This window comes from Rattus norvegicus, chromosome 10 (assembly GCF_036323735.1).
Source record: "Rattus norvegicus strain BN/NHsdMcwi chromosome 10, GRCr8, whole genome shotgun sequence".
In the NCBI taxonomy this organism is placed as follows: Eukaryota; Metazoa; Chordata; class Mammalia; order Rodentia; family Muridae; genus Rattus; species Rattus norvegicus.
Window position 1 is genome coordinate 7,467,999 of NC_086028.1, and position 25,199 is coordinate 7,493,197.

Genomic DNA, 25,199 nt, shown 5'->3' on the forward strand with positions numbered 1-25,199 from the left:
TGCTCTTGAGTCTGGATGGGCAGCTAGTTAGTGCAGGACTGCCACACTCTTGCATAGCCCTGGGGTGCTTAGGTGCAGCCTCTGCTTCTTGTGATGTGGTCTTTACCCAACTTTGTCTTTTTCAAGTCCTCTGCAATCCCTACTTGGTAGGACTGTACTCTTTTTTTTTTTTTTTCTTTTTTTCGGAGCTGGGGACTGAACCCAGGGCCTTGCACTTGCTAGGCAAGTGCTCTACCACTGAGCTAAATCCCCAACCCCAGGACTGCACTCTTGACAGACAGGCCAGACCTTGCCTTGAGCCACGGCTGTCTAGTAGTTGTCATCCTTGGACCTGGGCAGCCACACCATCCCACCAGCAAGGCCACCCATGTATGACTTAGCAGAGGCTCTTTATTAGGTGGGACAGTTGAATGAAGCCAGTGGGGGAGGGGATCTGTGATAGCCGCTGTAGGAACTGGCAAGGCCTGGAGTCCACCTGACATGGCAGGAGGCACTGGACCTGCAGGTAGCACGCAGCCTCTGGGCCGGCTGGGAACTGCCACAGCCAGGACAGATAGGGGCTCCAGCATCACTAGAGCAGAGCCGGGAGAGGCCCTCAGAACCCAAATTCTCTGCAAACCTGGGTAGACACCCATTAGACACTGAGGGTTAAAGAGATCTGACTGAGAAGAGAGGGACAGTCCCTGTAGTGTTTCACAGCACTGCTATAAAACCCAAGGATGCCACAGGCTGAGGTCCTGGCACTCTCCTGAGGGGATGGACAGAGGTGCAGGCGCCAGCAGCAGGTGCCCATGTGGGCAGCCAAGGGTAGTGCAATGGAAACACACAGTGGCTGGAGGCTCCCGACGAGGAGTCAGGCTGCAGAACCGTTTACAGGCATGAGAAGCTCTGCCTGGGAAGTGATCACGGAAGGCTGTCCCTAAGGTTCTGGGGGAGGCATGTGCACTCTGAGAGGCTGGAGACTGGGAGCTCCTGTTGCTGTGACCACGAAGCTGCCTCTGATGCCTCAGGAACTGTGTCTGTTACCTGGGTTGGGCAGCTTGGGGGTTAAAGAGGACCACAGCGAGGTTCTGGTTTGTTGGGTCCTCTGTCTTCCCCTCCTGCTGGAGACAGGAGAGCAGTCTGGCTTTCAGATGTAGCAAACAGAGACGGCCAAGCCAGTGGAGGTGCAAACTGTGGGATCAGCTGTCGCTTGGCCATCTACCTCAGGCAGATCACACTGGTCTGCGGCTCACAGATGGGAAGCTGGCTTGAAAACAGACATTAGCCCTTTGGTCATGCCCCAGCCTCCACCACAGACTGCAGAGTGGGAGCATGTCATGGAAGTCTTCAGTCCTATCCCAGATGGATGATTCTGGATGGCTTGTCGTTTTCATCATCCGATGCCCCTGTTTGGTGGTAAGATACGGGTTTGAACCCTGACAATTGCAGATTTTCATTAAACCTTAGCAGGTGTTGGTGCAGGTAATTTGAGTTTGTAAGGCAGAGGCAGGAGGACCCTGAGCTCGAGGTCCACCTGGTCTACACAGCAGGTTCTGGGGCAGCCACAGCCACATAGGAAGACCATGTTTCAAAATAGAATCCCCCCAAAACCCACCACAACCACCAGAACCCACACCTTAAATTCCACAAAGGATAAGAAACCCAGGCACATTCCTGTTTCTTCCTAGATCATATGATGGGAAAATTTCAAAGACCAGCATGTACCCTATCAGCTAGCTCTTAGACCATGGGTGGGGGTAAGAGACCAGGAGAAGTTACTTCTGTCTCTGAGGTCCCTAAGTCATAGGCTGGGATCCATGCTAGGCAAGTGTCCTACAAGCTATACCCCAATCCAGAGCCACCAATCTTTTTGTGTGAGACACTGTCTCATTCTGTACCTCAGGCTGGCCTCAAACTTGTGGAAATGCTCCTGCCTCAGTTTCCTGAGCAGATTACACACATGAGCCACCACACCCAGTCACAGCCATTTCTGATAAATTCTTTCCCTTGGGGCTGCAGCTGGTACTGGATGAAGATGTGACCTATTGGCATGCCCAGTGAGTTCACCTCTAGCCCCTGTGTGACTGGACCCATTAAGAAAAGCTTGGCTGGAGTCTGGGGCCATGTGCATGTGTGGAGGGACTTCAGCTCTGCCCCTAAGTGACCCCTGACCCTGAATGACCTTTCAGTGTTGTTGACCAGGAGTGCATTCCTCTGCGGTTAAGGGAAGAGCTCCTCACAGATCCTGCGTGTGTCTTCAGGTGCTGTCACTGTGTAGCCCACAGTTCTGGGGTCTGTGAAGATCTCATGGTCATTGCCACCCTGCAGAGAAACACAACAGAAGCAGTAGGCTACATTTGTCCTGGTCCATGGCTGCTGCAACCTTCACGTTCCTAGCTTAGCAAGGTTTCTTCAGTTAATCTTCCCTTGGTTTCCAAGGAAAGGATGACATTTTAGTCACAATGAGCAAGTTGTCTAACCTTCTTGTGAACTGCAGTCGAGCTCAGAGAAGGTAATTATGCTCACGAAAGTCGTCAGACTGCCTTTGTGAAGACCTAAGGCTTATCTTTCTAGTGAAAAGCACAGTAAATGACAGTGTCTCATACCTATCAGTTTGTCTTCGTGCCCACATTTCTTCTGCAAGTCACAGGAGTGTTGGTGGGTAGAGTGGGGCTGCTTATGCCCTGTGACAATGAACACGACTGCTCAGTCTGCCCACAGCTACTGGCCACATAGGACAACTGAGCACTTGAAGTGTGGCCGAGGGGAACTGAATTGAGTTCATTCAATTATGTGGAATAGATGTATAGTCAGAGGTTGATTGAGTGTCTCTTTCTCAGGTCTTATTGGGACAGGGTCTTTCACTGACCACTAGATTAGCTGGCCAGAGTCCGAGGATCTACTTGTCTCTGCCTCCCAGTGCTGGGGTTATAAACACCACTGTGCCAGGCTTTGTGGTGGGTGCTGGGAATCTGAAAAGGTTTTGAGATCGTGTGGCAACTATGTGACCATAAACCATCTCCTCAGCTTAGAGTTATCCTGTCATCCTCCGCACCAGCACCATCTTTAGAAGTTGGGCTGCACGGCCAGGCTGGCCTCAAATCTAAGACTTTTGCTTTAGCCTCCAGGGCTGGGATTACAGGCACATGCCACCGTCATGTGACTCTAATGAAATTGAAATGGCCCAGTCACAGTATCAGAGCTGACAGGAAGAAAGAAGGCAGGCTAGGGACTACAAAGTAGGCTGCAGTCTGAGCGAGCCCAGCAGCAGGTAGAGAGGCTAGATCAGCACAGGGGTCTCAGAGGAAGTCACAAGAGTGGCGGGATGTATGTGAGCACAGGACCTCTATAGAGAGCACATCGCGGGTACTTGGAAGCGTCTACCGCAAAACACACCCATCTCATTTCAAAACTGCCCTGAACCTGCAGGCACCTTGGATTCCAAGAACAGCAAACTACCCCGTTGAATATCCCCCAGAGGGGTGACTGACCTCTGGGAGGCTGTGCCTGGAGCACCCCTCTCCTAAAACCCAGTCTGTCCATCATGCAAAGCTAGAGCTGAGGCTGACTGCATCTTCCTTCCCTTTTGCAGACTTCCTCCTCCCTACCACCTGACCAACTCTGCCTCTTTTGAGCAGGGAAATGGCTTTTATCTGACAAAGTTCAGCTATAAACCTGCAAAAGCACAAAAGAGAACAAGCTGTGTGTGTGTGTGAGTGTGTGTGTGTGTGTGTGTGAGTGACAGTCCCATTACTTTTGGCTCAGGTTGACCTTGAACATGTAGCTCTCCTGTCTCTGCTTCCTGAGTGTTAGGATTATAGGAATGTAGCACCATGCCTGGTTTCACTTCATAAAAATATGTGAATCAAAGCATGGTAATGCAAGACTTAAACCAAGCAGCGAACCTTCCCGGTCCCATCCACTTCACTGCCTCCTGTCAAGTCCCAGCAAGGCTTCTAGATGGATGGCATTCCCATACCACATGGGGCTGGGGTCGTGGATACAGAGAAGTCTGTTGTGTGGACATTCAGGGAGGACGGCTATGCTGTGTTACTCTACCCAAGAACAAGGCTGCGTTGCCTCAGAGCTGGCTGGCCTGAAGTGCTGTCACAGCTGCCTTGGCGAGGCCTAGTGTCCAGTCAGAGCTACATTACCGTGAAAAGCTCAACACGTTTACGCAGATGCAGACGCAGACGTCTATGTGGAGGCTGATCCCCAGCAATTCAGATAATCAGTTCCTTAAAGAAACAAACCCAAACCCACATGGTGTCTCCTGATCAGACCTACACACGAGGGCACTGAGACAGAAACACTACCTGCCACTCAGAACGCCTCTGCAGTCTCCTGGCTCGCCTGCTGTGGCCGTACACACCTAACAGACTGCTACTGCCCTTCTCTCTGCTGAATGACTCATGGCTCACGTATCAATACTGAAAAGGGGTGAGGGACACCAACTTAGACAAAGGAAGCTTCCAGATCTTCTTTAGATCCAGAGTATAATTTTACCAGCTTAATTTTTAAGATGACTTCAAGTCTGATGTGACTCTTAAGGTCTACAGTCAAAGTGCTTTGAATCCAATGAAATCTAGAAAGAGTTATTATAAACCATCATTAAGGCTAAGAAAATAAATAAGTAAATAAACAAACAAATAAATAAATACATAAAACCCCCAGATGGGCATGGTGGCTCACACCTTTTATCCCAGTCCTTGGGAGGCATGTGGACTTCGGAGTTTGAGGCCAGCCTGGTCTACACAGTGAGTTCCAGGATACCCAGGGCTACACTGAGAAACCCTGTCTTGGAATTAGAAAAAAAAAAAAGTCAGAAATGGTGGCTGTCACCGGTAATCTGTGCATAAGCTGAGCCAGGAGGATTACCGTGAGTTAGAAGCCAGCTTCGGCCACTGACTTAGAGCAAGAACCATAGAGAAAGAAAAAGATAGCCTCAGGCTAGCATCTGTACTGCTTTCACTCAAGGCTGTGGCCTAAGATTTCCCTCCCTGGAGACAGCCTATGGCACTCCAATGCTCATGCATGTAAAGACTCTTTCTAGGACCAGGTTTTAATTCTTTCAGATCTATACTTCAGCAGTGTGAATTCTGGATCAAAAGAGGTTCTACTTTTGGCTTTTTGAGAACCACTCTAGGGTTGTGGATTTAGTTCAGTGGCAGAGCGCTTGCCTAGCAAGTGCAAGGCCCTGGGTTCAGTCCTCAGCTCCCAGGGAGAAAAAAAAATACAAAATAACAAAATCACTCTCGTTGTCCATATTGGCTGTACCGTCTACTGCTGTCCTGAGGTGAAGTCACTAATTTCTGCCTTCTTTTGTGTGTGTCTATTAATAATGGCCAGTCTAGCAGTAGAACTGGCTCTCACTGTGACCTAGATATACATTCTTATGACCTGTGATTCAGATGTCAATCCTATGTGCCTGGAAGTCCACCATGTGTCTTCCTTGGCACAATGTGTTTTCAAATATGTTAAATTGGGCTCTTTATTTCTAAAACATGTTAAATCGGATCATTGTATATGTATGGGTGTTTGGCCTGTGTGTGTCTGCATCAGTGTGTGCCTGGTACCTACAGAGGCTTGACAGAACAGGGCTTCTGATTGCCACGGAACTGGTGTTACAGACAGTTGTGACCACCATGTAGATGCTGGGAACTAACTCAGGTCCTCTGGAGGAGCAGCCAGTGCTCTTTACTGCTGAGCACCTCTCCAGCTCTTAAATGGAGTCCTTAGTTCGATGGTGAATTGCAGGAATCTGGTACGTTTTGGACAGACAGACATATGGTTGGCCGAGTATTTGTGCCCTCACATTTCATAGGCTGTCTCTTTTGGGTTTTGTTTTGATTTTTTTGAGACTGGGTCTCTCTGCATAGCCCTGGCTGACATGGAACTCACTGTGTGAGATCTGCCTGCCTCTTTCTCCCAGATGCTGGGATGTGAGTATGCACCCCACCCAGCCACAGCTGCCCTCTCCTGTCATGGTCTCCTTGATGAGCAGCAGCGGTGTTCTTGCTGGCCCAGGCTTGCTTGTTCATTTGGCTTCCACTGCCAAGACAATGTCCAAAGGCTGCTTCCTAGTGTTAGAAATCTAAAGGATTTGCCATGTCAGCTCACAGATAAACAACCAAACACAATGCCCCAGGCTCACATTCACAGAGGCATTACTTACAGTGACTGAGAGAATGGAGGTCACAAGTCTGCCAACAGATGGATTAAGTAAACTGCGTACCTATACAGTGGAGGATTATCTAGCCTTAAGAAAGGAAATTCTTATTGCTGTAAGGATGAATCTGGAGGATATAACACTAAGTAATATAATCCACTGTCACCAGGACCCTGCTAGACGCAGAACTTGGACAGTGCTGATCTTGACAGGGTAAGCAGCCATCAAAGGGACCAGAGCTCCATAGCTGCAGTGTTTATGATGGATGCCCTACTGGGTCCAGAATGGCCACCATGCCTGAACCAGGATCCTACAGCAACGTGACATGGGCAGTGTAGGGAGAGAAGCTGACAAATACAAGCATAAGTGGTGAGTCCTGGTGCTGGTACCTCCTAGGCCTGGGATGGTAGCAGTAAGCATCTGTGTAGGGAGAGCCTCACAATGCTGCCAAAGTGGTTCTGAGGAAACAGCTTCACTGTACCCCTCTCTGGCCCTGGCCTTTCCTATGGGGGCCCTGCTTAGTCTCTAGCTCAGACCTCACCTATGCAGAACTTGGCCTTCTGCAAGCTCTCACTGCTGGTCCCCAGCACTGTGTGACACTCTAGGCAGATGCTCAGTTATCCCCGACCAACAGTACGCATCAGACTCAGGTGATTCCTCATCGTCTCATGTTTGTGACCCTAGCATGCAATTTACTATGGACACAGGAGGGAGGGCAGAGGAGGACCAAGAGCAACAGTGGTGACTTAATTCAAAAGGTACGCACACCGACTACCATCTACAGTCCCTGCTCCCACTGGGGAGGGAGGCTAGAAGGGCCATCAGGTAGGATGTGGGAGGGCAAAACAGCACGGAGGCCCTCCTACTTACTGGCATAGTCTTGTCTCCAAAGAAATAAATGGTCTTATAGCCAGCTTGCTCCAGGTGCCTCAGGCAATAGCGCTTGTCCCAACCATCAGGAAACACATCAAAGCTGATCTGGCCGCCTGCAGGAGGGAGGAGACGACAGCTGAGGGAGGAGACAGCTAAGGGAGGAGACAGCTAAGGGAGGAGACAGCTAAGGGAGGAGATAGCTAAGGGAGGAGACAGCTAAGCTGGCTGTGCTGTGGCTCAATGGCAGGGTCTTGCCTGGCTGGCTTGGGGCTCTTGAGCAGCAAGGCCAGCACAGTCTCTGGTGAGAGGAAGGAGACTAACACTTTCTGGAAAGTAAGGCAGCTTGTTTACCTTTCTGATACCTTGTTCACCACTTGATGCTACTTTATGCACAGGTTCTTTGCTGTTTTCCCCAGCATTATTTCACCCCGGTCTAAAATCCCTCAAAATGCTTTCCCAAGGACAAGGCTTACAGGAAACCTGTAATGGCTTCCCTTATCCCAGAGGGCCCGTCTGGTACTTTAATACCCCGAGTCAGGCATGGTAGCTTATATGTAATATCACAGCATTCACAAAGCTGAGACAGGAGGATTATGATGAGTTCAAGGTCAGTCTGGATTTCATGTGAATTCCACTGGGCTACACAGTGAAACCTTTTTAAAAAAAAACCAAAGCAAACCAAATCAAACCAAAGCAAACCTAACTGGACCAAACCAAACCAAAGCAAACCTAACTGGACCAAACCGCTATTGGTGGGAAATGGCAAAAGCAGGCTGTGTGACCCATCCTGTAGGCAACAGGTCTGTCACATGCAAGAGAGCTTACAGGTAGTTTACTCCCTAATTTTTTCTTCTTTTCCTTTCCCTTCCTTTCCTCATTCATTCATTCATTCATTCATTCATTCACTCATTCGTATGAGTGTTTTGCCTGCATGTATGTCTGTACCAAGGCATGTCTAGTACCAAGGCATGTCTAGTGCCAAGGAAGCTTCGTCAGCAGAAACCCTGGAACTGGAGTTACAGATAATTGTGGGCTGTCACGTTGACCCTGGGAATTGGATACAGGTCCTCTGAAAGAGCAGTCAGTGCTCTTAACTGCTGAGCAAGCCCTTTAGCTGGTATGTAGGTACTTTTCATAGCAAAAAACAACAACAAAACAAAAACAAATAAACAAATAAATCCTAAAAAAAATCCTAAAAAAAAAATTAAAGTTATCTGAAAAACATTCACTCACAGTTCAGGAACAATTGAAAATGTCCCTGGTTGGGAATGACCCGTGGTTCCTTTGCAAGGACAGTTTCCTACACCTTACACTCTTGTGTTAAGGCTCAAAGCCAGAGGTCTACGGCAAGGCTGAGAGCATCACCATGAAAAAGGAACATTTGAAGGTTTTAATCGGTAAGGATACACAAGACAGCTCAGTGAGTAAAGGCGACTGCTGCCAAGTCTGGTGACCTGAACTCAATCCCCTGGGACCCACATGATGGAAGGAGAGAACTGACTCCTCAGAGCTGTCCTCTGACCTCCACACATGTGCTGTGGCCTGCATGTTCCCCACAAGTCAAACAGAGTCATAAAACTTAACAGGCAAATGCTATCAAGTGATAAGGCAGGGGCCAGGCTTCAGACACAACTCTGACCAGAGTCAGTGCTGGCTCAGGGGCAGTCAACACAGGCTCTGTGAGCCTGGACAACTTTCAGTTCCTTTCTGAGCCTGATTCTTGTTCTTTTAAAGCCACCCACTAACTTCTGAGGTTCCTTGATGCTAACACACTGCTGGATTTCAAGACACCTTAGTCTCCATCTGAGAGGCTCCATCCTCTGAGTTCAGCCAGGCTTCTCTTCCACCTCCTGCTCACACACCAAGACACACCTCTTCTGTTCAGGAGAGAGGAGCAGAGGCCTGCAGAGGCAGAACCAGACCCGAAAGCATAGAAACCAGTCCCTGGCTCGGGGGTGTCCTGCTGTGGCTGCTTGTCCACAGGCTACAGGCTGCTGGTGTAGAGGAGCTGAAGAGCACAGAGTAAGAAATCTACACCAAGGTTAACAAGTTGGGGCTGGAGACATGGCTCAGAGTTAAAAGCATTGGCTGTTCTTGCTCAGGTCATCGCCCACACAGTGGTTCTAGGGCATCCCACATCCTCTTCCGGCCTCCTCGGACACTGGGCACACACGCGGTATCACACATACACGCAGGCAGAGCACTCATAAAACAAGTGCAATTGTAAAAGAGAGAGGTTAACAAGTGGAAGAAGCAGTTGGCAGACGATGACCGGATGCTCTTCCCTATCCTGGCATAAAAAAAGTCACCCGTGAACAAAGCCCATAATACAAAAAGAGGGAGGGGCTACAAGAGACCATGGCGCCTGGCTGGATGCATGCGGGTCTCCTCAGCTCCCCAGCCTCTTCCATTCTATGCGTTTCCCTTTCCTAGAAACGTCTATCTCTACTCCACAAGTAACTCTGAAAGCACGGTTTCCCCACCTCTCCTCTTGCTGGCTACTGGGATTTTCACCTGACCAGTACTGTTCTTCTCTTAAACAGTGCAATTGTTCGTGATTCCTTCTGAGTCTTTTTCTGAAGTCTTTTACCAGTGAGGCCAAGAACCCATAAGGGAACCTGTTTCCTCGGTAACAGCCATCCTACCTACCACACCTTGAAGCATTTCAGCAGCCCCACATGCTCCAGGAGCATAGGGACAAAGCCTGCCGGGACATGTACCATACCTATGGAGAACGTGAGGCCTTTCCCTGCAAACTCCTTCCTGAGGTCTGCTACAAACTTTTGCCGTATATGTTCTTTCTGAGAGAAACAAAAAGACAGCAATTGTCCACCGCGTCACAGTGTAGAAGCACGTTATGACTGGCCATGGGCTATAGGTTTCTCAAAGCTGGCCATTTTCCCCACATACATCTGAGAACTTACTTTATCGAGCTCATAGAACTCAATTCGTTCTTCTTGGCTGCAGCTTCTTCCAATGGGGGACACATTCAACATGCCATTTCGGAATTCAATGAAAGTTCCCCTGGGGAGGAGAATGGGACAAGGGGTGCCCCAAAATACCTTATTTACTTGGGCAACATTACATTCTAGACAGCATGAGTATGTGACTCAGCTTTCTCACGGGCTATGTGTATATATGTACGCACATAAACGTGTGTGTATGTATGTATGCACATAAACATGTATGAATGTCCACCAGTGCACCGAGGGTGTCTTCACAGGTTGCTCTCCACTTTATTTTTAGGACAGGGTCTCTCCCTGAACCCGGAGCTTGTCAATTCAGCAGGCCCCAGAGATGCACTTGTTTTCTGCCTCTTCAGCACTGGCCAGCAGCAGGCACTACCAGGTCCAGCTTTTTTGGGGGTGCTAAGGATCAACATCAGTCCTCAGTCTTAAACAGGAAACATTTTATTGACTGCACTATCTTCCCAGCTATGGTGGAATGGAAATGGTACCCGCAGACTCATGTGCTTGAATGCTTAGTCACTAGGCAGTGTTGCAGATGTGGCCTTCTTGAAGGAAACATCATAGGTGGTGGGCTTGGGGGTTTCTGATGCTCTAACCAGGCCCAGTATGATCATCTCTTGCTGTGGACCCAGCACTGTGATAACAATGGAACAAACCTCTGAAGTGTGAAGCAGCCCCAATCAGTGTGGTCCTTCATAAGGGCTGCTGTGGCCATGGTGTCTCTTCACAGCAACAGAAATCCCAAGTAGGGCACCAGCCCTCTTTTCTTTCTGAGCAACGCAAATGGAGATGTAGTAAGGAAAGAAAGAGGGAGGGCCACAGGGAGGAATACCCCACGCCCCGTGTTATACACAGGGTCTTATGGGGCCCAGGCTGTTCTTGAACTTACCATGTAGCTAACGATGGACGATCTGGAGCCCTGGTCCTCCTCCCTCCCTCCCCATGTTGGCTTACAGCTTGAGGCATCATGTTTCACTAGTCATAACGTTTTACACGGACTATCTGCTAAAATGATGTTTTGTAAATACTGGGCAAAGGGTGTGTTGGGGTTGGGGATTTAGCTCAGTGGTAGAGCGCTTGCCTAGCAAGCGCAAGGCCCTGGGTTCGGTCCCCAGCTCTGAAAAAAAAGAAAAGAAAAAAAAAAACCAAAAAAAAAAAAAAAAAAAAAAACCAAAAAACAGGGTGTGTTACTACACATGCCTCTCCGTTTCTGCTGGACCTGCTGGAGGAGCGTCTGGTGGTAACAAAGGGCTGGAAGGGAGCCCAGCTCAAAGGCACTGGCTCCTTAGAGTCTCACGTCTGCTTCTGGGGCATCTGGTTTGCTAGTGAGCTCTTGAGTAGACTGAAGTCATGAAGAGAGGACACTGACAGGTTCTGAGATTATGGTCCATGGAGCCTCACTAATGACCCAGGAAACTTGATCTATTCAGAGGCAGATTGTTTACTCAGGCCTGCTATGATCACAGAAAATGGAGCAGACCAATACCGTTTCAGTTATTCCAGGGAAGATAGTCAGACACTTTTAAAAAATGTCTTTAGTTTTAGACTCAAAATAATTAAAAAAAAATATATGTATTGTGAGGAGCAGGTAGGATAGGCATGTATGTAGGTCAGAGGACAATTTGTCCTGGGGTGTCTTGCTCTGCTACTCTATGCTTTAGTCTCTTGAGACAAAGTCTTCTTATGAACTGGCTAGATGGAGAGCCAGCAGTTCAGTGGTCCTGCCTCTGTCCTCCACAGTGCTTAGACTACAGGTGTACATGCGACCAAGGCTAACTTCTTACTCGAGGCCTGGGGATTTGAACTTAACTTTCCATGCTTGCACAGCAAGCACTCTTCCTCACCGTGCCAACCCTTTACCCTCTATAACATGGACTTTCTTTAGGCACTGCAGGCCAAACACATTTGGTTTTGTATTATATCTAGCTTTAGACTTTCAGACTGTAAGCTTCTGATGCTTTTTTAAAAACTATGTGTGTACATGGTTTTTATGCATGTGCACATAATGTATGTGTGCATATGTGTGTATATATGTTGTGCACGTAATGTATGTAATGTATATGTGTGTGTGCCCAGACAGCATTTGACAGTTTCCACTGCCACTCTCCGCCTATGAGCCCACGGCTCCATCTTCTAGAAGAGCCTCTTTGTTAAGAGTGAACCCACCTTTTCTTAGGGAGTTTAATTTTTGCAATGTAGCTCAGACAGTAGTTGATCAGGTCTTGGATCACAGCCTCCCCCAGATGACCTTGAATATTCTGGGCAAACAAAGCATGAGTTAGTTGATATAACAGGAAGTACTTTCAAAATGGCTTCCTGGCACATGCAGTTATCCTGCTAACACTGCAGAAGCCACGGCTAACCCAGCAGGGACACGGACACATTCTGTGTCCTTTCACCTCCTTCTCTTTTCTGCTAATGAGAAACATTAGGTAAAGCACAGCGCCTCGGTCAGAGGCCGTGTCTACTTCAGCAGCACTCAGGCATCTGGGTCCTTCTCTCTCACATGCTCCTCCGAAGGGCCAGCAAGATCACTGCAGTGGCTCTTAGTATTAATAAGTCCAGCTTCTCTTGCACAGCCCTGGGTGAGCGGCCTGTTCTAGCTTTGGCTATTGTAATAGCAACACTGGACTCACGCAGCTTTAAAAGGCCATTATAATGATACAGTCACTATCTGGGACAACCAACAGCTGCATAGAAAAAATTCAAACTTGACAAAGAACACAGTGTGAAGATCCCCCTCCCGCCCCCACTCCCCAGCATGTGCCCAGAGGCAATCAATCCTTGTCCCACACAATGTGGGCTTCTGTGCTCCCTTAACTTTATTCTTTATAAATCTGGCTCTCTCTGAGCTGCCCAGGGTGGTCTTGAACTCACTTTCTAGCCCAGGCAGCTAGGATGACTGACTGTCCCGCTGGTGCTGGCTTACTTATATTAGTGATCCAGAATGGGCTGCAGACTTAAAAACTTACCTGTTTACACAATAGCTTCCCATCTTTGTACGCTACCAAGCCATTCTCTGGAAACACATAATCGTATTTCTCAACCACTACAACCAAAACAAGATAAAACTGAGGGTGTGAATAGAAACCTGCCTTTCTCTTCCTTTCTCAACACCCACCACCAAGAACCTGGCTAGGCACCTGTGGGCTATGCCGGCCCTTCGTCAAGAGGCTGGGGACTGCAGCAGCAGCTCTGACTGTAAACCTGAAGGAAGATAAATGAGCTTCGGATGGGCCTGCCTTAAGCCTGTAAATCCTGCTTCCGACTGTCCTGAACCAACAGTACCAGGAAATAAGTGGAAAGGACATGGCCACACTCTGCTCTCCAGTCCAGAACTGCCAGGCTCGATATTTTTTTTTATTTTTAATTTTTAGCATTTATTTACATGCCAGGCTGTGGTGGGCCATGCCTTTAATCCCACACTCAAGAGGCAAAGGCAGTTGAATCTCTGAGTTCGAGGCCAGCCTTGAACACAGAGCGAGTTCCAGGACAGCCAGAACTACAAACAAACAAAACCCAAACATTCACATGTTATTTTGTGTGTACGTGTACATTTGGCATGTACACATCATGGTGTGTGGGGGTAGGTCAGAAGACAGTTTGTGGGGCTTGGTTCTCTCCTTCTATGTGGGCTCTGAGCACTGAACTTGTGTTAAGTGCCTTTACCCACTGAGCAGTCTCCCAAACCCCAGAATAGTCTTTTTATAAAAATAAAAATTTAAAACACAGTTTTAAAAGATGATTCTTACACTCATTTAGACTTGAAGACAAGCATATAACCCACAGAAGACCTGCCTGCTACAGCTTCCCAAGTGCTGAGATTAAAGGCATGTGCTCCAGTGCCTGCTTGTTTGTTTCTGAGACAGGCCCTCGTGAAGCCGATGCTGGCCTTGAACTCACAGCACGTCCCCAGAGTGCTAACATTACAGGTATGTCCACTACATTCCATGAAGCTGATGCAAGTGTGTGTGAGTATTTTAACTCTTGTTTTATCTTCCTGAAGCACAGCCCTGCCACAGTGATGAGAAGCCTCTTAGAGCATGTTGTTAAGTTCGGCACTGGAGGCAGGAATGGCAAATACCTCTGGCAGGATTTCTTGGGCTGAATATGCCTCTTAATGTTGTTAGTGTTTCTATAGAGAGACCTTCGAGGAAGCTAAGTGGTGTGTGTCCTTCAGGCGCAGAGACCGCTTCCCAGTGATCTGACCTGACCCACAGACTCGCGATTTCAGGTAAGACATGCTGACTTCCCAACCATGGCAACGTGTTCCCCAGGACACCCCTGGCGAGGTCTGGAGACGGCCTGGGTTGCTAAAACTGAGTGTGTGCAGCACTCTACTGGCACCTAGTGGGAGGCCGGAGATGGCACTAGGCCTGCTAAGATGAACTATCCCGCCCAGTGTGTCCTTAGTACTAACCTGACTCTGGGACAACGAGGTTTTTGTCTGTTTTAAACTCATGTCAGTATTTTAAGGAAAAAAAAAAGTATTCTGTGTGTGTGAGTGGTTCCTCTGCATGTATGTGTGTGCACCTTATGGGACTGGAATACAGACAGCTGTGAGCTGCCATGCGGGTCCTGGGAACTGAACCTGGGTCCTCAGTAAGAGCAGCAAGTGCTGTTAGCTGCTAAGCCATCTCTCCAGCCTTGGCCTTCTTGCTTTTTGAACACAAGGTTTCACTCTGTATTCCTGTCTGACCTCAAACTCGAGACTCCCCTGTCTCAGCAGCCCAAGTGCCTGGGTCACAGGACAGCATTCCACACTACAACAGGTCGTGAAGAAATCTCTTCACTAATCTCTGTTCACTGCTTCTCACAGCCTAGCTACCCCAGAAGCCCTGGGAAAACAGGCAAATAAATAAGTTCGAAAGGCAACAAAGACTTAAGTTTAGTCTTTAAGATACTGTTCCACCAGCAGGGTTGGACGCCAGAATTTTGGGGGAATACTTGCTAAAATAGGATATCCAGGTCTTAGAGACCCACTGTTTCACCCTCCCCAGGAAAGAAGCCAAAAGACTCTCCAGCTAGGCATGGTGGCTGATGTCTGTCACTCTGGCACCCGGGAACTGGAGACAGGAGACAACCTAGCCTGGGCTACGGAGTGAGACCCTATCACAAGGGTCTCTGGCTTGCTAGCCCTGTGTATGGAGACCTGGTACATAGTGGCCCAGTGCCTCTCATGACTAGTGAACCCTGAAACACATTAGGTCAGAGCAACAGGGACAAGGCACAGAGGTATCTCCTTATCTGAGTGGGGAGACAGCCAGGAGGTGGAACCTGGGCTGAGGTGACAGAGAAGTGACAAGCAAATGCCGAAGGAGAAAAGGTTCCAGAGGCAGACATGGGTATGCATGCCCTTCATGGTGAGTCTGTCTGTACACCTGAGGGAAGGGTCTGTCAAAGATCACAGGACTTCCTTTTACACAACTAAAGCAAAGGCCAAGTAAGGGCAAGAAAGTGTTTTCCCAGAGAAGGCAGAAGCTGCTACATGGGTGATGGTGGCTTGGGATTTCAGGGGCGAAGGGCGGCAGGTCTCAGTGTCTTCAGTATTAATTGTGGACCAGAGTGGAGCTAGCACTTACCATCATTTCCCAGTTGCTCTTGCAGCTTCTCAAAATCTGACCCACCTACCACTCCAATCTTGGTCTTCTGTCTCAATTTTTGAAGAAAGCCATCCATTTCTTTTGTAATTTTCTACATCAGGAAGGAAAACACAATCAAATGAAAACTGCAAACTGACTCAGCTTACCCTGAATCAGCAAACTAATTGACCTTATACAAGCCCAGCGGGATTATTAGGCTTGTAGAAAAATTTAAATATTTAGGTATTATTTGGGGCTATTAACCTTTTTGTTTTTTCCCTTTCCCCCCTTTCTTTTGTGTTGGTTTTAAGCTTGGGTTGTGTTACACTGCCCGGGCTAACCTTGAGCTCCTGCTACGGAATGCCTCCATCTCGGCCCACCAAGAGCCAGCCCTGCGGGTGTAGCAGGCCCGTGCTCACTTGTCCAGGCATCTGTCAATCTGCTACCCGTTGACTCCCACATGAGTGGGTAATGTGTGGTTATGGCTTATTCTCTGTCTTGTGTAATGACTTGCTATTTTAGTCTTTGTTATGGTGACATTTCTATAATAATACATATCTAGCTTATTTTTGTTGGTTTTCTTTGCATATGTCTGTACACCATATGCATGCAGTGTCTGAGGGTAGAAGTGGCCACCAGATCATCTGGAATCAGACTTACAGATGGTTGTGAGCCATTCTGTGGATGCTTGGTCCTCTGGAAGAGCAGTCAGTGCTTTTAACCACAGCGCCATCTCTCCAGCACCACCCTGCCCCCTCATCTTTTGTTCTTTAAAGTGTTTTGCATTATATGTATATGACTCAATACTTCAGATGTGGGGATAGTATCACAAGTCTGTAATACCAGCACTTGGGAAATGGGGGCAGGGAGATCAGGAATTCAAGGCCTGCTTGGATTTCCTAAAAATGTCTTTCAACAGACAGACAGACAAATAGGAGTCTGTGCTGGCTAGATTTATGTCAACTAGACATAAACCATAGTCATCCGAGAGGAATAACTTAGACTGAGAAAATGCTTCCATCAGATCAGGCTGTGGGCCAGCCTGTAGAGCATTTCTTAATTGGTGATTGATGGGAGAGGGCCCAGATCCTTGTGGGTGGTGCCATCCCTAGGCTGGTGGTTGTAGGTTCTATAAGAGAGCAGGCAAAGTGTGGAGCAAGCCAGTAAGCAGCAACCATCTAGGGCCTCTGTATCAGTTCCTGCCTCCATGTTCCTGCCCTCAATGTGTTTGATGATGAACAGTGATATGGAGCTGTGAGCAAAATAAACCCTTTCCTCCCCAAGCTGCTTTCTGGTTATGGTGTTTCTTTGCAGCTATAGTAATCCTAAGACAGAGCCTTAGGCTGCACTGTTTATACTTTTTTGTTGTTTTGGTTTTATGGGTGCTGGGGATTAAATGCAAGCCTTCTACATTCTAGGCAAGCACCCTACCAGTGAGATACAGCCCCAGTCTCATTTCCCCCCAACTTCTTGTTTGTTTGTTTGTTTTTGAGACAGGCTTTTTCTGTGTAACAGCATTGAATGTTCTAGAACTCGCTTTGCAGACCAAGCTGGCTTCTGCCTCCCAAGTGCTGGGATTAAATGTGTGCACCACCTCGCTTGGCTTTCCCCTCAACTTTTGACAGAGAAATACTGGCTTACTAGAAAAGAACTAGAACTTTGCTAGTTGCCTCTATGAGCCACTGAATTCCCAAGTGGTTTGCTACATCAGAATGGTAGTTAGGGAAGATTGCAAAATTAAAGAAATGGACTAACCACAGCAAAGCACTCCTGCCTTCAGCAGGAAGGCAACTCACTCTGTCCTAGCCCTCTGTACACTGATGAGTCACATGGCACTGTGGTTAGCCAGCATGACACATCCTGCTGAATCCTCTGTGAATTCACAGTACAATTTCCTTAACTATGTGCCCACCTCTCCACACCCGAGCACCTTCTGTAACTTTTTTCGGCTTAAATATCACCAAGGTGAAGAAAGGTGAAGAGGTTGTGAGGATACTTTTGATGCCCATGCTTAAAAGCTGACTTCAAAGTGAAACAGATAACTGATCCTTATGCTGAGAGTTATAAAGAAACAAAATAAGTAGCTTAACACCTGAAAGACAAACTGAGGTGAAAGAAAAAGAATTACGGAGAGTATTTGAGAGGTGGGGACAGCTATGGATTCCAGGAGGCATCAAACAGGCCTGTGTGCCATTAGACCAATAACTGTAAGTATCTATGTAGGTGTTTCTGGACGTTTCTGTCCCAGAGAGAGTTAAGTAGCTGTGACAGACACTATGTGGCCTGTAAGCCTCAGCATACCCTCTGGGGTATAGCTTAGTAGGAGATGCTCACCTAGCTTGTCTAAGGGGATGGGCTCCATCTCCACAACCAGCAAATAAAGGTGTGTGCGTCTGCCGTGTACAGAAGAGCATGCCAATCACTGCACTATGGTAATGAATACTAGTGAAATGACACTGATCTGATCATGAAGGACAGCATCTTTGACCTTCATGCTGAGACACAAGTGAGTGGAGTAACAGGAGGATCCTGGTTTAAAGTCACTTGGCAAGAGGAAACATGAAGTGACAGGGACAGGGGTTCTCTGGTCACGATTTTTGTCAATGATCTCTCTGTGAGATTTTTCAGGATGCCAGAGTTGGAAAATGATTCATGGAGGTTTATGTCCTTTTGTTCCCTAAAGCTTATCTCAAGTTTTACCCTTTACGGAAGAAAGCACCCAGGAAGACAGACTTCTATACAAACAAGGAAATGTGCAAACCTCTGAGTCCATGCTAATCACATGGGATCCACAGAGGTCATATCCCGTTACAACAATCACAGTGAAAGGTGACTTGTTCTTCCTCTTCTAGACTGCACTGTGATTAGTGATGTTTGACGATGCACACGGATGGAGGGAGGGAAGGCTGATGATACATAGATCTGTTGCTGGAGTATTTTAATTGCAGTACCCAGCATATAGGAGACTTCACTTCTAAGTTAGTTTTCTTTTATTGCTGCAATTGACCGTGATCACTGCAAGCATATCGTTCCAAATGCTGAAAGCACATTCTGGTCACCAGGCTCTTCTTTGCTATCCAGGGACACAGAGGCAGTTTCCCTGTAGCTTATCTAGTACCTGGAGTGGCCTCCGTCCTGGCACTGGAAAAGGGAATGACAATTAGGACACTGAACAGTGCCCTGAAGTTCAGGACCTTGAACCACAGCTGCTGTAGGAGCGGAGGCGTCAGGGCTTTACTAGTTTCAATTTCCTTATGTTAGAATGGTGGTAGCTGGGTAGTATATGCCTTTATTCCCAGCATCTGAGAGGCAGAGGCAGGTGGATCTCCATGAGTTCGAGGCCAGCCTGGTCTTCAGAAATAATCCAAGGACAGGCAGGGCTACACTAAGAAACCCTGTCTTGAAAAACCAAAACCTACCCAAAGAAACAAACCAAACCTCTATGGTTCCTGGGCCAACTGAAGAGCAGTTTCTATAATAATTTTATTTTTATTATGTGTATGCATGTATGTGTGCCACAATGTACAAGGGGAGGTCAGAAGACAGCTTGTTGGAGGTGGTTCTCTCTTTCCATCATGTGGACTCCAGGAATTGAACTCAGGTCCTAAGGCTTAGGGGTGACCACATCTCAATGGCCTCTGTAATCAAGTTTTATTAGAACATAGTCACTCTTTATATATGGTCAATGGCTGCTTTTGCACTAAAGTTGAGTAGTTACTGCAGGCCATATGCAAAGACAAAAGTACTTAATATATGACCCTTGACAAAATACGAATTCTGATTCCCGGCTCTAGACTACTATTGGCTTTTAAGTTCTGAAGGTTTGTCTCAAACACTTTATATAGCCTAGGCTAGCCCTGAACTTTCAAATCTCCCTGAAGGGATTAAAACCCTATGCCACCTGCCCATGTAGCTACTGGCTTGACTCACCAGTGTGTGTTGGGCAATGAAGCTAAGTCAGGAAGGGCTCTGGAGAACTGGTAGTGGAATGTCATCACTGGACAGATCACACTGGCTCAGAAAAGTAGAATGAGGGACAGAAGAGGGTGGGTTGTGGTTCAACTACAACTAAGGATGCATTTAAAAGCTTTCTGAAAACCTACTACTTGGTAAAGTATGTATACATACAAATGTCTTCTACAGGACATGAATTATTTAAAAAACAACAACAAAGAACAAAAACGTTGGTTCCAGGTGTGGGGGGATATTGTTGACCAGAGAGAACTAGGACCCCAAAATAACACGGGCTATTGAAATTGCTCTTGGTCGCCCACCCTAACTAAATGGTAAATCCATATTGCTGGAGACACTGCACACTTCAGTTTCAAGACACAGAGACATCAGGCTGGAACTGGCATGTTTAGCTTTCATAGTGCTGGAAGGTGCTATGTAAAGCACGGTGGAAGGAAAGTCATTTGGGGCATTTCCCAGCCATGGGTCCTGCGAGACAGCACTGACTTGCTGGGCAATGTGTACTGGCTTGTGCAATGGTGGAATGACTGTTTTGGGGGTAGCAAAATCACTTCCTGGTTGAATATAAGGCCGATTCCACAGGAAGGAATTAATGCCTCGTACAGTACTTGGTCAAAAGTCTATGACTGTGGAGCTCATAGGCACTGTGGGGAAACCTATGGTTGTTGTTTTGTTAAATGGAAATCTTGTCAAATTGCCTTCTAAATATCTATGTTTATACCCATAATTAATGCTGCTCTCAACCCTGGTAAGAAAAGTTTCTCTTTGTAGTGGGCAGTGGTTAATGCAGACTCATACCTGGTCAAAGTGCTAAGAATAAGTAGTACCCTTTATCAACCCTGCCAAGGCTCGGGGGCAGAAAGAATGTATGAGTTAGAGGATGGAGAGAAGTGTGGTAAACGAAATGCTGTCTTCTGGACATTATGAATTCAGCAACCATGGTTCCCTGTACAAGATCAAGCCAGTTAACATTTCAGCATGGGTGATATGTTGCCTATCACTTGATGGATGGCTGTGTGTGTGTGTGTGTGTGGTGTGTGTGTGTGTGTGTGTGTAGCACTAACTGGACTTAGAGAGGTATTAAAATAAAAATTTTAAAAAGGACATGAAAACAGAAGAGGGTGTGTGGGTCAGTGTTCTCCATAGGGAGCACAGGAAGGTTGGGGGGGGGGTGAATACAATCGGATACACTGTACACATGTAATTGCAAAGGAATAAAAAAATTAAAAAAAAGATAGACTGACATATCTAAGGTTACACACACTACAGGGGCTTCTGGGACACAGTCCACGAAATCTAAAAGGGGTGGGGCAGAGGTGGCGACACCCAAGCTATTTGAGCCTACTCTCATTTGTATGATTTCTGTTCAATCATGCATTTGTGCATAGGAGGCAGAGAGAATGCCATCACCAGAACGAACCCACACAAACTTATCTTTGGCTATAACAAGTTCGGTTAGCGGAAGGAAGTCCCACCGGACTTTCTAATTAGTCTCTGTGATCCTCACCTAAGCATCACATTTAAAGGGGCTTCAAGGACTCCGCGAAAGACATTTGCTCAAGGTCAGACAGCTGAAAACCTGCCCTTGATATACTAGAAGAGACAGTCAGAGGTGACAGGGCTGGGGAGGTGACACAGCAGGTCAGAGGGTGGAGGCTGGAGTTCAATCCAGGACACCAGACCCGAGGAACCCTAGAAGAAATTCGGACCCGAACTTTTCGACTCTGAACACGTTTCCTACTCGGAAGGCTTTTCTGGCCCCCTCTTCCTGCGCATCCCACTCAGGACCCCGCTCAGGACCTAGGTCTACTGGTTCCCGGACAGTCCTTACGGCGGTCTGGGGCAGCAAGGGCTCTGCCCCACCACCAGGAGCTCCCCGGGCGCCGCCTACCTGCCGCGGGGCAGTCAAGGTCCCATCCATGTCAAAGAGACAGAGCGTGGCCATTTCTCCAGTCAGAAGACTCGTTGGCACCCGGAACTCCACCCGGAACTTCCGGGTCCGCTCCGAGCCCCGGAACTCCAAGGCACGATGGGAAGATTCTCTAATGGCTTACGGGACACTCGGGGCGGATACAAAATTTGAACTACAGTTCCCAAGCCGTAGTACTTTTTTTTTTTTTCCTTGAGTTAGCGCATTAACCTCCCGCGCATGAGCCCTTCAAGTTTCCGGGGACAAGGTCGGCGTACTTCCTGTAGCAGGCGACAGGCTCATGGTAGGAATGTCAGGTGGTGGGCGGTAAAGGAGGGACCGCACTTAGCGACCGGGTCCGGCCTACGACTGGCAGGAAGGATACCTGGGCTGCCCACTCGGGAAATCAGTCGGTGGAAGGCCAGAGTGTATTTTTACGTGCTATTTCTCTGCCTTGTTTCTTTCCCTTGGGTCACATGGACGGTCTTCATCGTCCCAGTGCGCACACCAAGTTCAGCGCTTAAGAACCATGTCTCGGGGTTGGGATTTAGCTCAATGGTAGAGCGCTTGCCTAGCAAGCTCAAGGCCCTGGGTTCGGTCCCCAGCTCCGAAAAAAAGAGAGAGAGAGAGAAAAAAAAAAAAGAACCATGTCTCCCTAGCGTATTCTGAGGTTTTCTTTGGAAAGATGAAGGATGCACAGTTAGTGTCCTCTTACTCTGAAGCCCAGAATTTGCTCACTCTTCTACTTATTCCAGACAGTCATTGTGCAGTGTGTTGAGGGCCTCCGTGCCTCACTTCTCTGCTTCCCAACCAGGCTAATTCATGCGAAGAAATTCTCTTGGCGTGTAAGGCAGTCAGAGGACTGCAAAGGTTCTGTGATAAGTACCCCATGGTTTTGTTGTGTGGGTTTCCGACACCGATTGATTTACCCTTTGAGGAAGGAAGGAAGTTTTAAGTGCACTGTTGGCCCATCTCTGTTGAATGGCTGGACGTACAGGTTTTCTATGTTTATTTGGACCTGCTCGGGGGAAAGGACCTGTCTGAGTGTCAGAGACTGCTTTTGTTTCCTTGCACTTGGGGCCAGGGCCAGGGGTGGGGAGGGCCTAGGGTTTTTTTGGTGTTGTTGGTTTTTTTGTTTTGTTTTGTTTTTTAATGCTTTTTTAAAATTTGTTTTAATCGTGTGTGTGTTTAGTTCGTGTGCATTTACTTGTGCTATGGCATGTAGGGGTCCAGGATGTCCTGCTTGAGTAATTTCTCTTCCTCCACCATGTTGGCTTCAGGGATCAAATTCACCCGGTTTGGTAGCAAGCCCCAGTTCTAGATGGGCTATCTCACTGGCTAGGATTAGGGTTTTGTTTTGTTTGCTTGCTTATTTAGTTGTAAAAAATGGGAGAATGGTACTTATCTAGAGTAGAATTCCACAAAAAATAAAGCTTCTGGCTTTATCACTTACTTTCCTCTGGCAGTCACGGTGTCTTGCCAGGGTTGGTTGAAGCCTTTCTGGGAGATGCTTTGCCTTGTTCATTGTGTGATTAGCCTGGATGATTTCTGAAAGGAACCTCTCTCTTCCAGGCTTTCCTCCTTCGAGCTGTGCCAAGGCTGCAGGGGCCCGCTGCATGGAGGAGGCCTCTACAGCAACTGTGGTGCCGTGCTGGGCAGGGGGATTCCATAAGGTGGGTGGGGAGCAGGTCTCCCCCCTCACAGGAGAAGCCACCAGGCACAGAGACTGAAAAATTCCACACAATCTACCGCTTCAATGCCATCAGAGCACTTGGGTTCCTGTCTCGGCTGAAGTTGGCACAGACAGCTGTGACTGTGGTGGCCCTGCCCCCAGGCTTCTACTGCTACTCACAAGGCCTCATGACCCTCAGCTCACTGGGCCTTATGAGTGGGATTGCCAGCTTTGCCCTGGTCATGCTGTGCTGGATGAGCCACTTCTTCCGGAGACTGGTAGGCATCCTCTATGTGAATGAGTCAGGTACCTTGCTTCGAGTGGCCCACCTGACCTTCTGGGGCTGGCGACAGGACACATACTGTGCCGTGTCAGACATGATACCCCTGTCAGAATCCGAGGAACGGGTCCAGGATGTGTTCGTGCGTATCCAGCAGTACAGTGGCAAGCAGACCTTCTACCTCACCCTACGCTATGGCCGAATCCTGGACAGGGATCGTTTCTCACAAGTATTCGGAACCCTGGCCACACTCAAGAACAGCAAGTAGGCCGTTGTAGCCCTGGTCAAGAACATGGATGAGACAAAAGCTAATACCAGGGACTGGGCTGATGCTCACTTTGTAGACTGCTTGCCTAGCATGTAGGACTTCACATCCTGGGTTCAGTCCCTAGTACTGCATAGAACCAGCCATGACTGTGCCTGCCTGTACTCAATACTGGTGACATAGGCAGGTGGAGAAGTTCAAGGTTGCCTTGGGCCAAAAAGGAAGGCATTAACCAGCTTTAGGAAAAAGCCCTTAGTGGAACATTATACTATATAGGACATCCTGTCAGATAGTGGCCAGAAGTCTCTATGAAGAGGCAGTTCCTAGAGGAGCACTATGCCAAGATCGCCGAGGCAGCCCGCTGCTGTGAAGCTGCAAGGTGGGAGGGTTGGCAGAGGAGCATAGGATGTGGAGCCTGGGGACTTGGGTTCTGCTGAGCCTTAGTTCCTTGACCTGGGACAGGGTATTGAGTTCCTGAACCTTGAATTGCACTCTGAGATGGAAGACCCTTCCTCTCATGAGGACGGATATGAAAATAATAATGGCTGTGGCTGTGGCTTTGTGACAGAGCTCTTGCCTAGCATGTGTAAAGTCCTAAGTTCCATACCAGCACCATGAACAGGCAAAACCAGTGTGTAAGGTAAGCAGCCAGAAGTTACAACGTAGAGCAAGGCTTCCAGGCTGCCACTGGGGTCCATCACTGGTCCTCAGGCTCACCAGCTGAATGGCCACAGCTAAAGCCCAGAGTGGACTTGTTTCTCCCGTCAGGAAGTCACTGTACACCAACTGAGGTAGGAGCAGCATCCCCTGAGACTACGTGATCACCAGGAGATCTGGGGTGCTCACACTCAGCTTTGCAGGGTCATTGGGGCAGAGGGACTCTGTCCAGGCAATAATTCTTCATCTGAGGGACACTGTGTGCTGCTTTTCACAATGAATAACAAGCACATGCTTATTAGGTGATTGTACCTGGATTAAAGGAAAGCAGCCCTGGTCTTTGTAATTTGTCCATCAGAATGCTTTGTTTTGTAACTGTTTAATAATTTCCTTCCCTTAAGAAATTTTCTTTTGGGGTGGAGAGATGGCTCAGAGGTTGAGAACACTGATTGCTCTTTCAGAGGTCCTGAGTTCAATTCCCAGCAACCACATGGTGGCTCACAACCATCTGTAATGGGATCTGGTATGCTCTTCTGACATGCAGAAATATATGCAGAACACTGTGTATATAATAAATCTTTAAAAAGAATTTTTCTTTTAATTATTTGTGTGTGTATACTGTGCACATAGGAGATTGGAGGACAGCCTTTTCCAAGTCAATTTCCTTTTATCATTTGGGTCTCAGGGATTAAATTCAGGCTTGGCAGCAAGTACCTTCACCCACTGAACCATCTTGCTGGTCCTCTATAAAATAAGCAGAGCATGAACACGGATAACTATTAATAGAAGTGTGTGTGTTGGGTTGGGGATTTAGCTCAGTGGGAGAGTGCTTGCCTAGCAAGCGCAAGGCCCTGGGTTCGCTCCCCAGC

At 47.9% G+C, this 25,199-nt stretch overlaps 2 protein-coding genes across 5 annotated transcripts; one reads left to right on the forward strand and one right to left on the reverse strand.

Moving 5' to 3' along the window:
• Window positions 1–372: 372 nt before the first annotated feature.
• On the reverse strand, window positions 373–21,576 carry Pmm2 (phosphomannomutase 2). 4 transcript variants are annotated; one of them, XM_006245755.4, is made up of 10 exons: window positions 21,439–21,576; window positions 18,337–18,716; window positions 15,576–15,687; window positions 12,966–13,042; window positions 12,160–12,251; window positions 9,949–10,048; window positions 9,750–9,825; window positions 7,022–7,137; window positions 2,165–2,304; window positions 373–1,388 (listed from the first exon to the last, which is right to left on the reverse strand). In XM_006245755.4, the coding sequence occupies exons 2-9, from the start codon at window positions 18,346–18,348 to the stop codon at window positions 2,203–2,205; spliced, it is 687 nt and encodes a 228-aa protein (XP_006245817.1). In that variant the 5' UTR covers window positions 18,349–18,716; window positions 21,439–21,576; the 3' UTR covers window positions 373–1,388; window positions 2,165–2,202. The 4 variants fall into 4 exon arrangements, with proteins under 4 accessions (XP_006245817.1, XP_063124926.1, NP_001100443.1 ...); NM_001106973.1 differs by lacking the exon at window positions 18,337–18,716 and having other exon boundaries at window positions 379–1,388; window positions 21,439–21,556; XM_063268856.1 differs by lacking the exons at window positions 12,966–13,042; window positions 18,337–18,716; window positions 21,439–21,576.
• Window positions 21,577–21,600: 24 nt separating this feature from the next.
• Tmem186 (transmembrane protein 186) lies at window positions 21,601–24,919 on the forward strand. Its single transcript, NM_001025756.1, has 2 exons — window positions 21,601–21,760; window positions 23,029–24,919. The coding sequence occupies exons 1-2, from the start codon at window positions 21,758–21,760 to the stop codon at window positions 23,674–23,676; spliced, it is 651 nt and encodes a 216-aa protein (NP_001020927.1). The 5' UTR covers window positions 21,601–21,757; the 3' UTR covers window positions 23,677–24,919.
• Window positions 24,920–25,199: the final 280 nt, after the last annotated feature.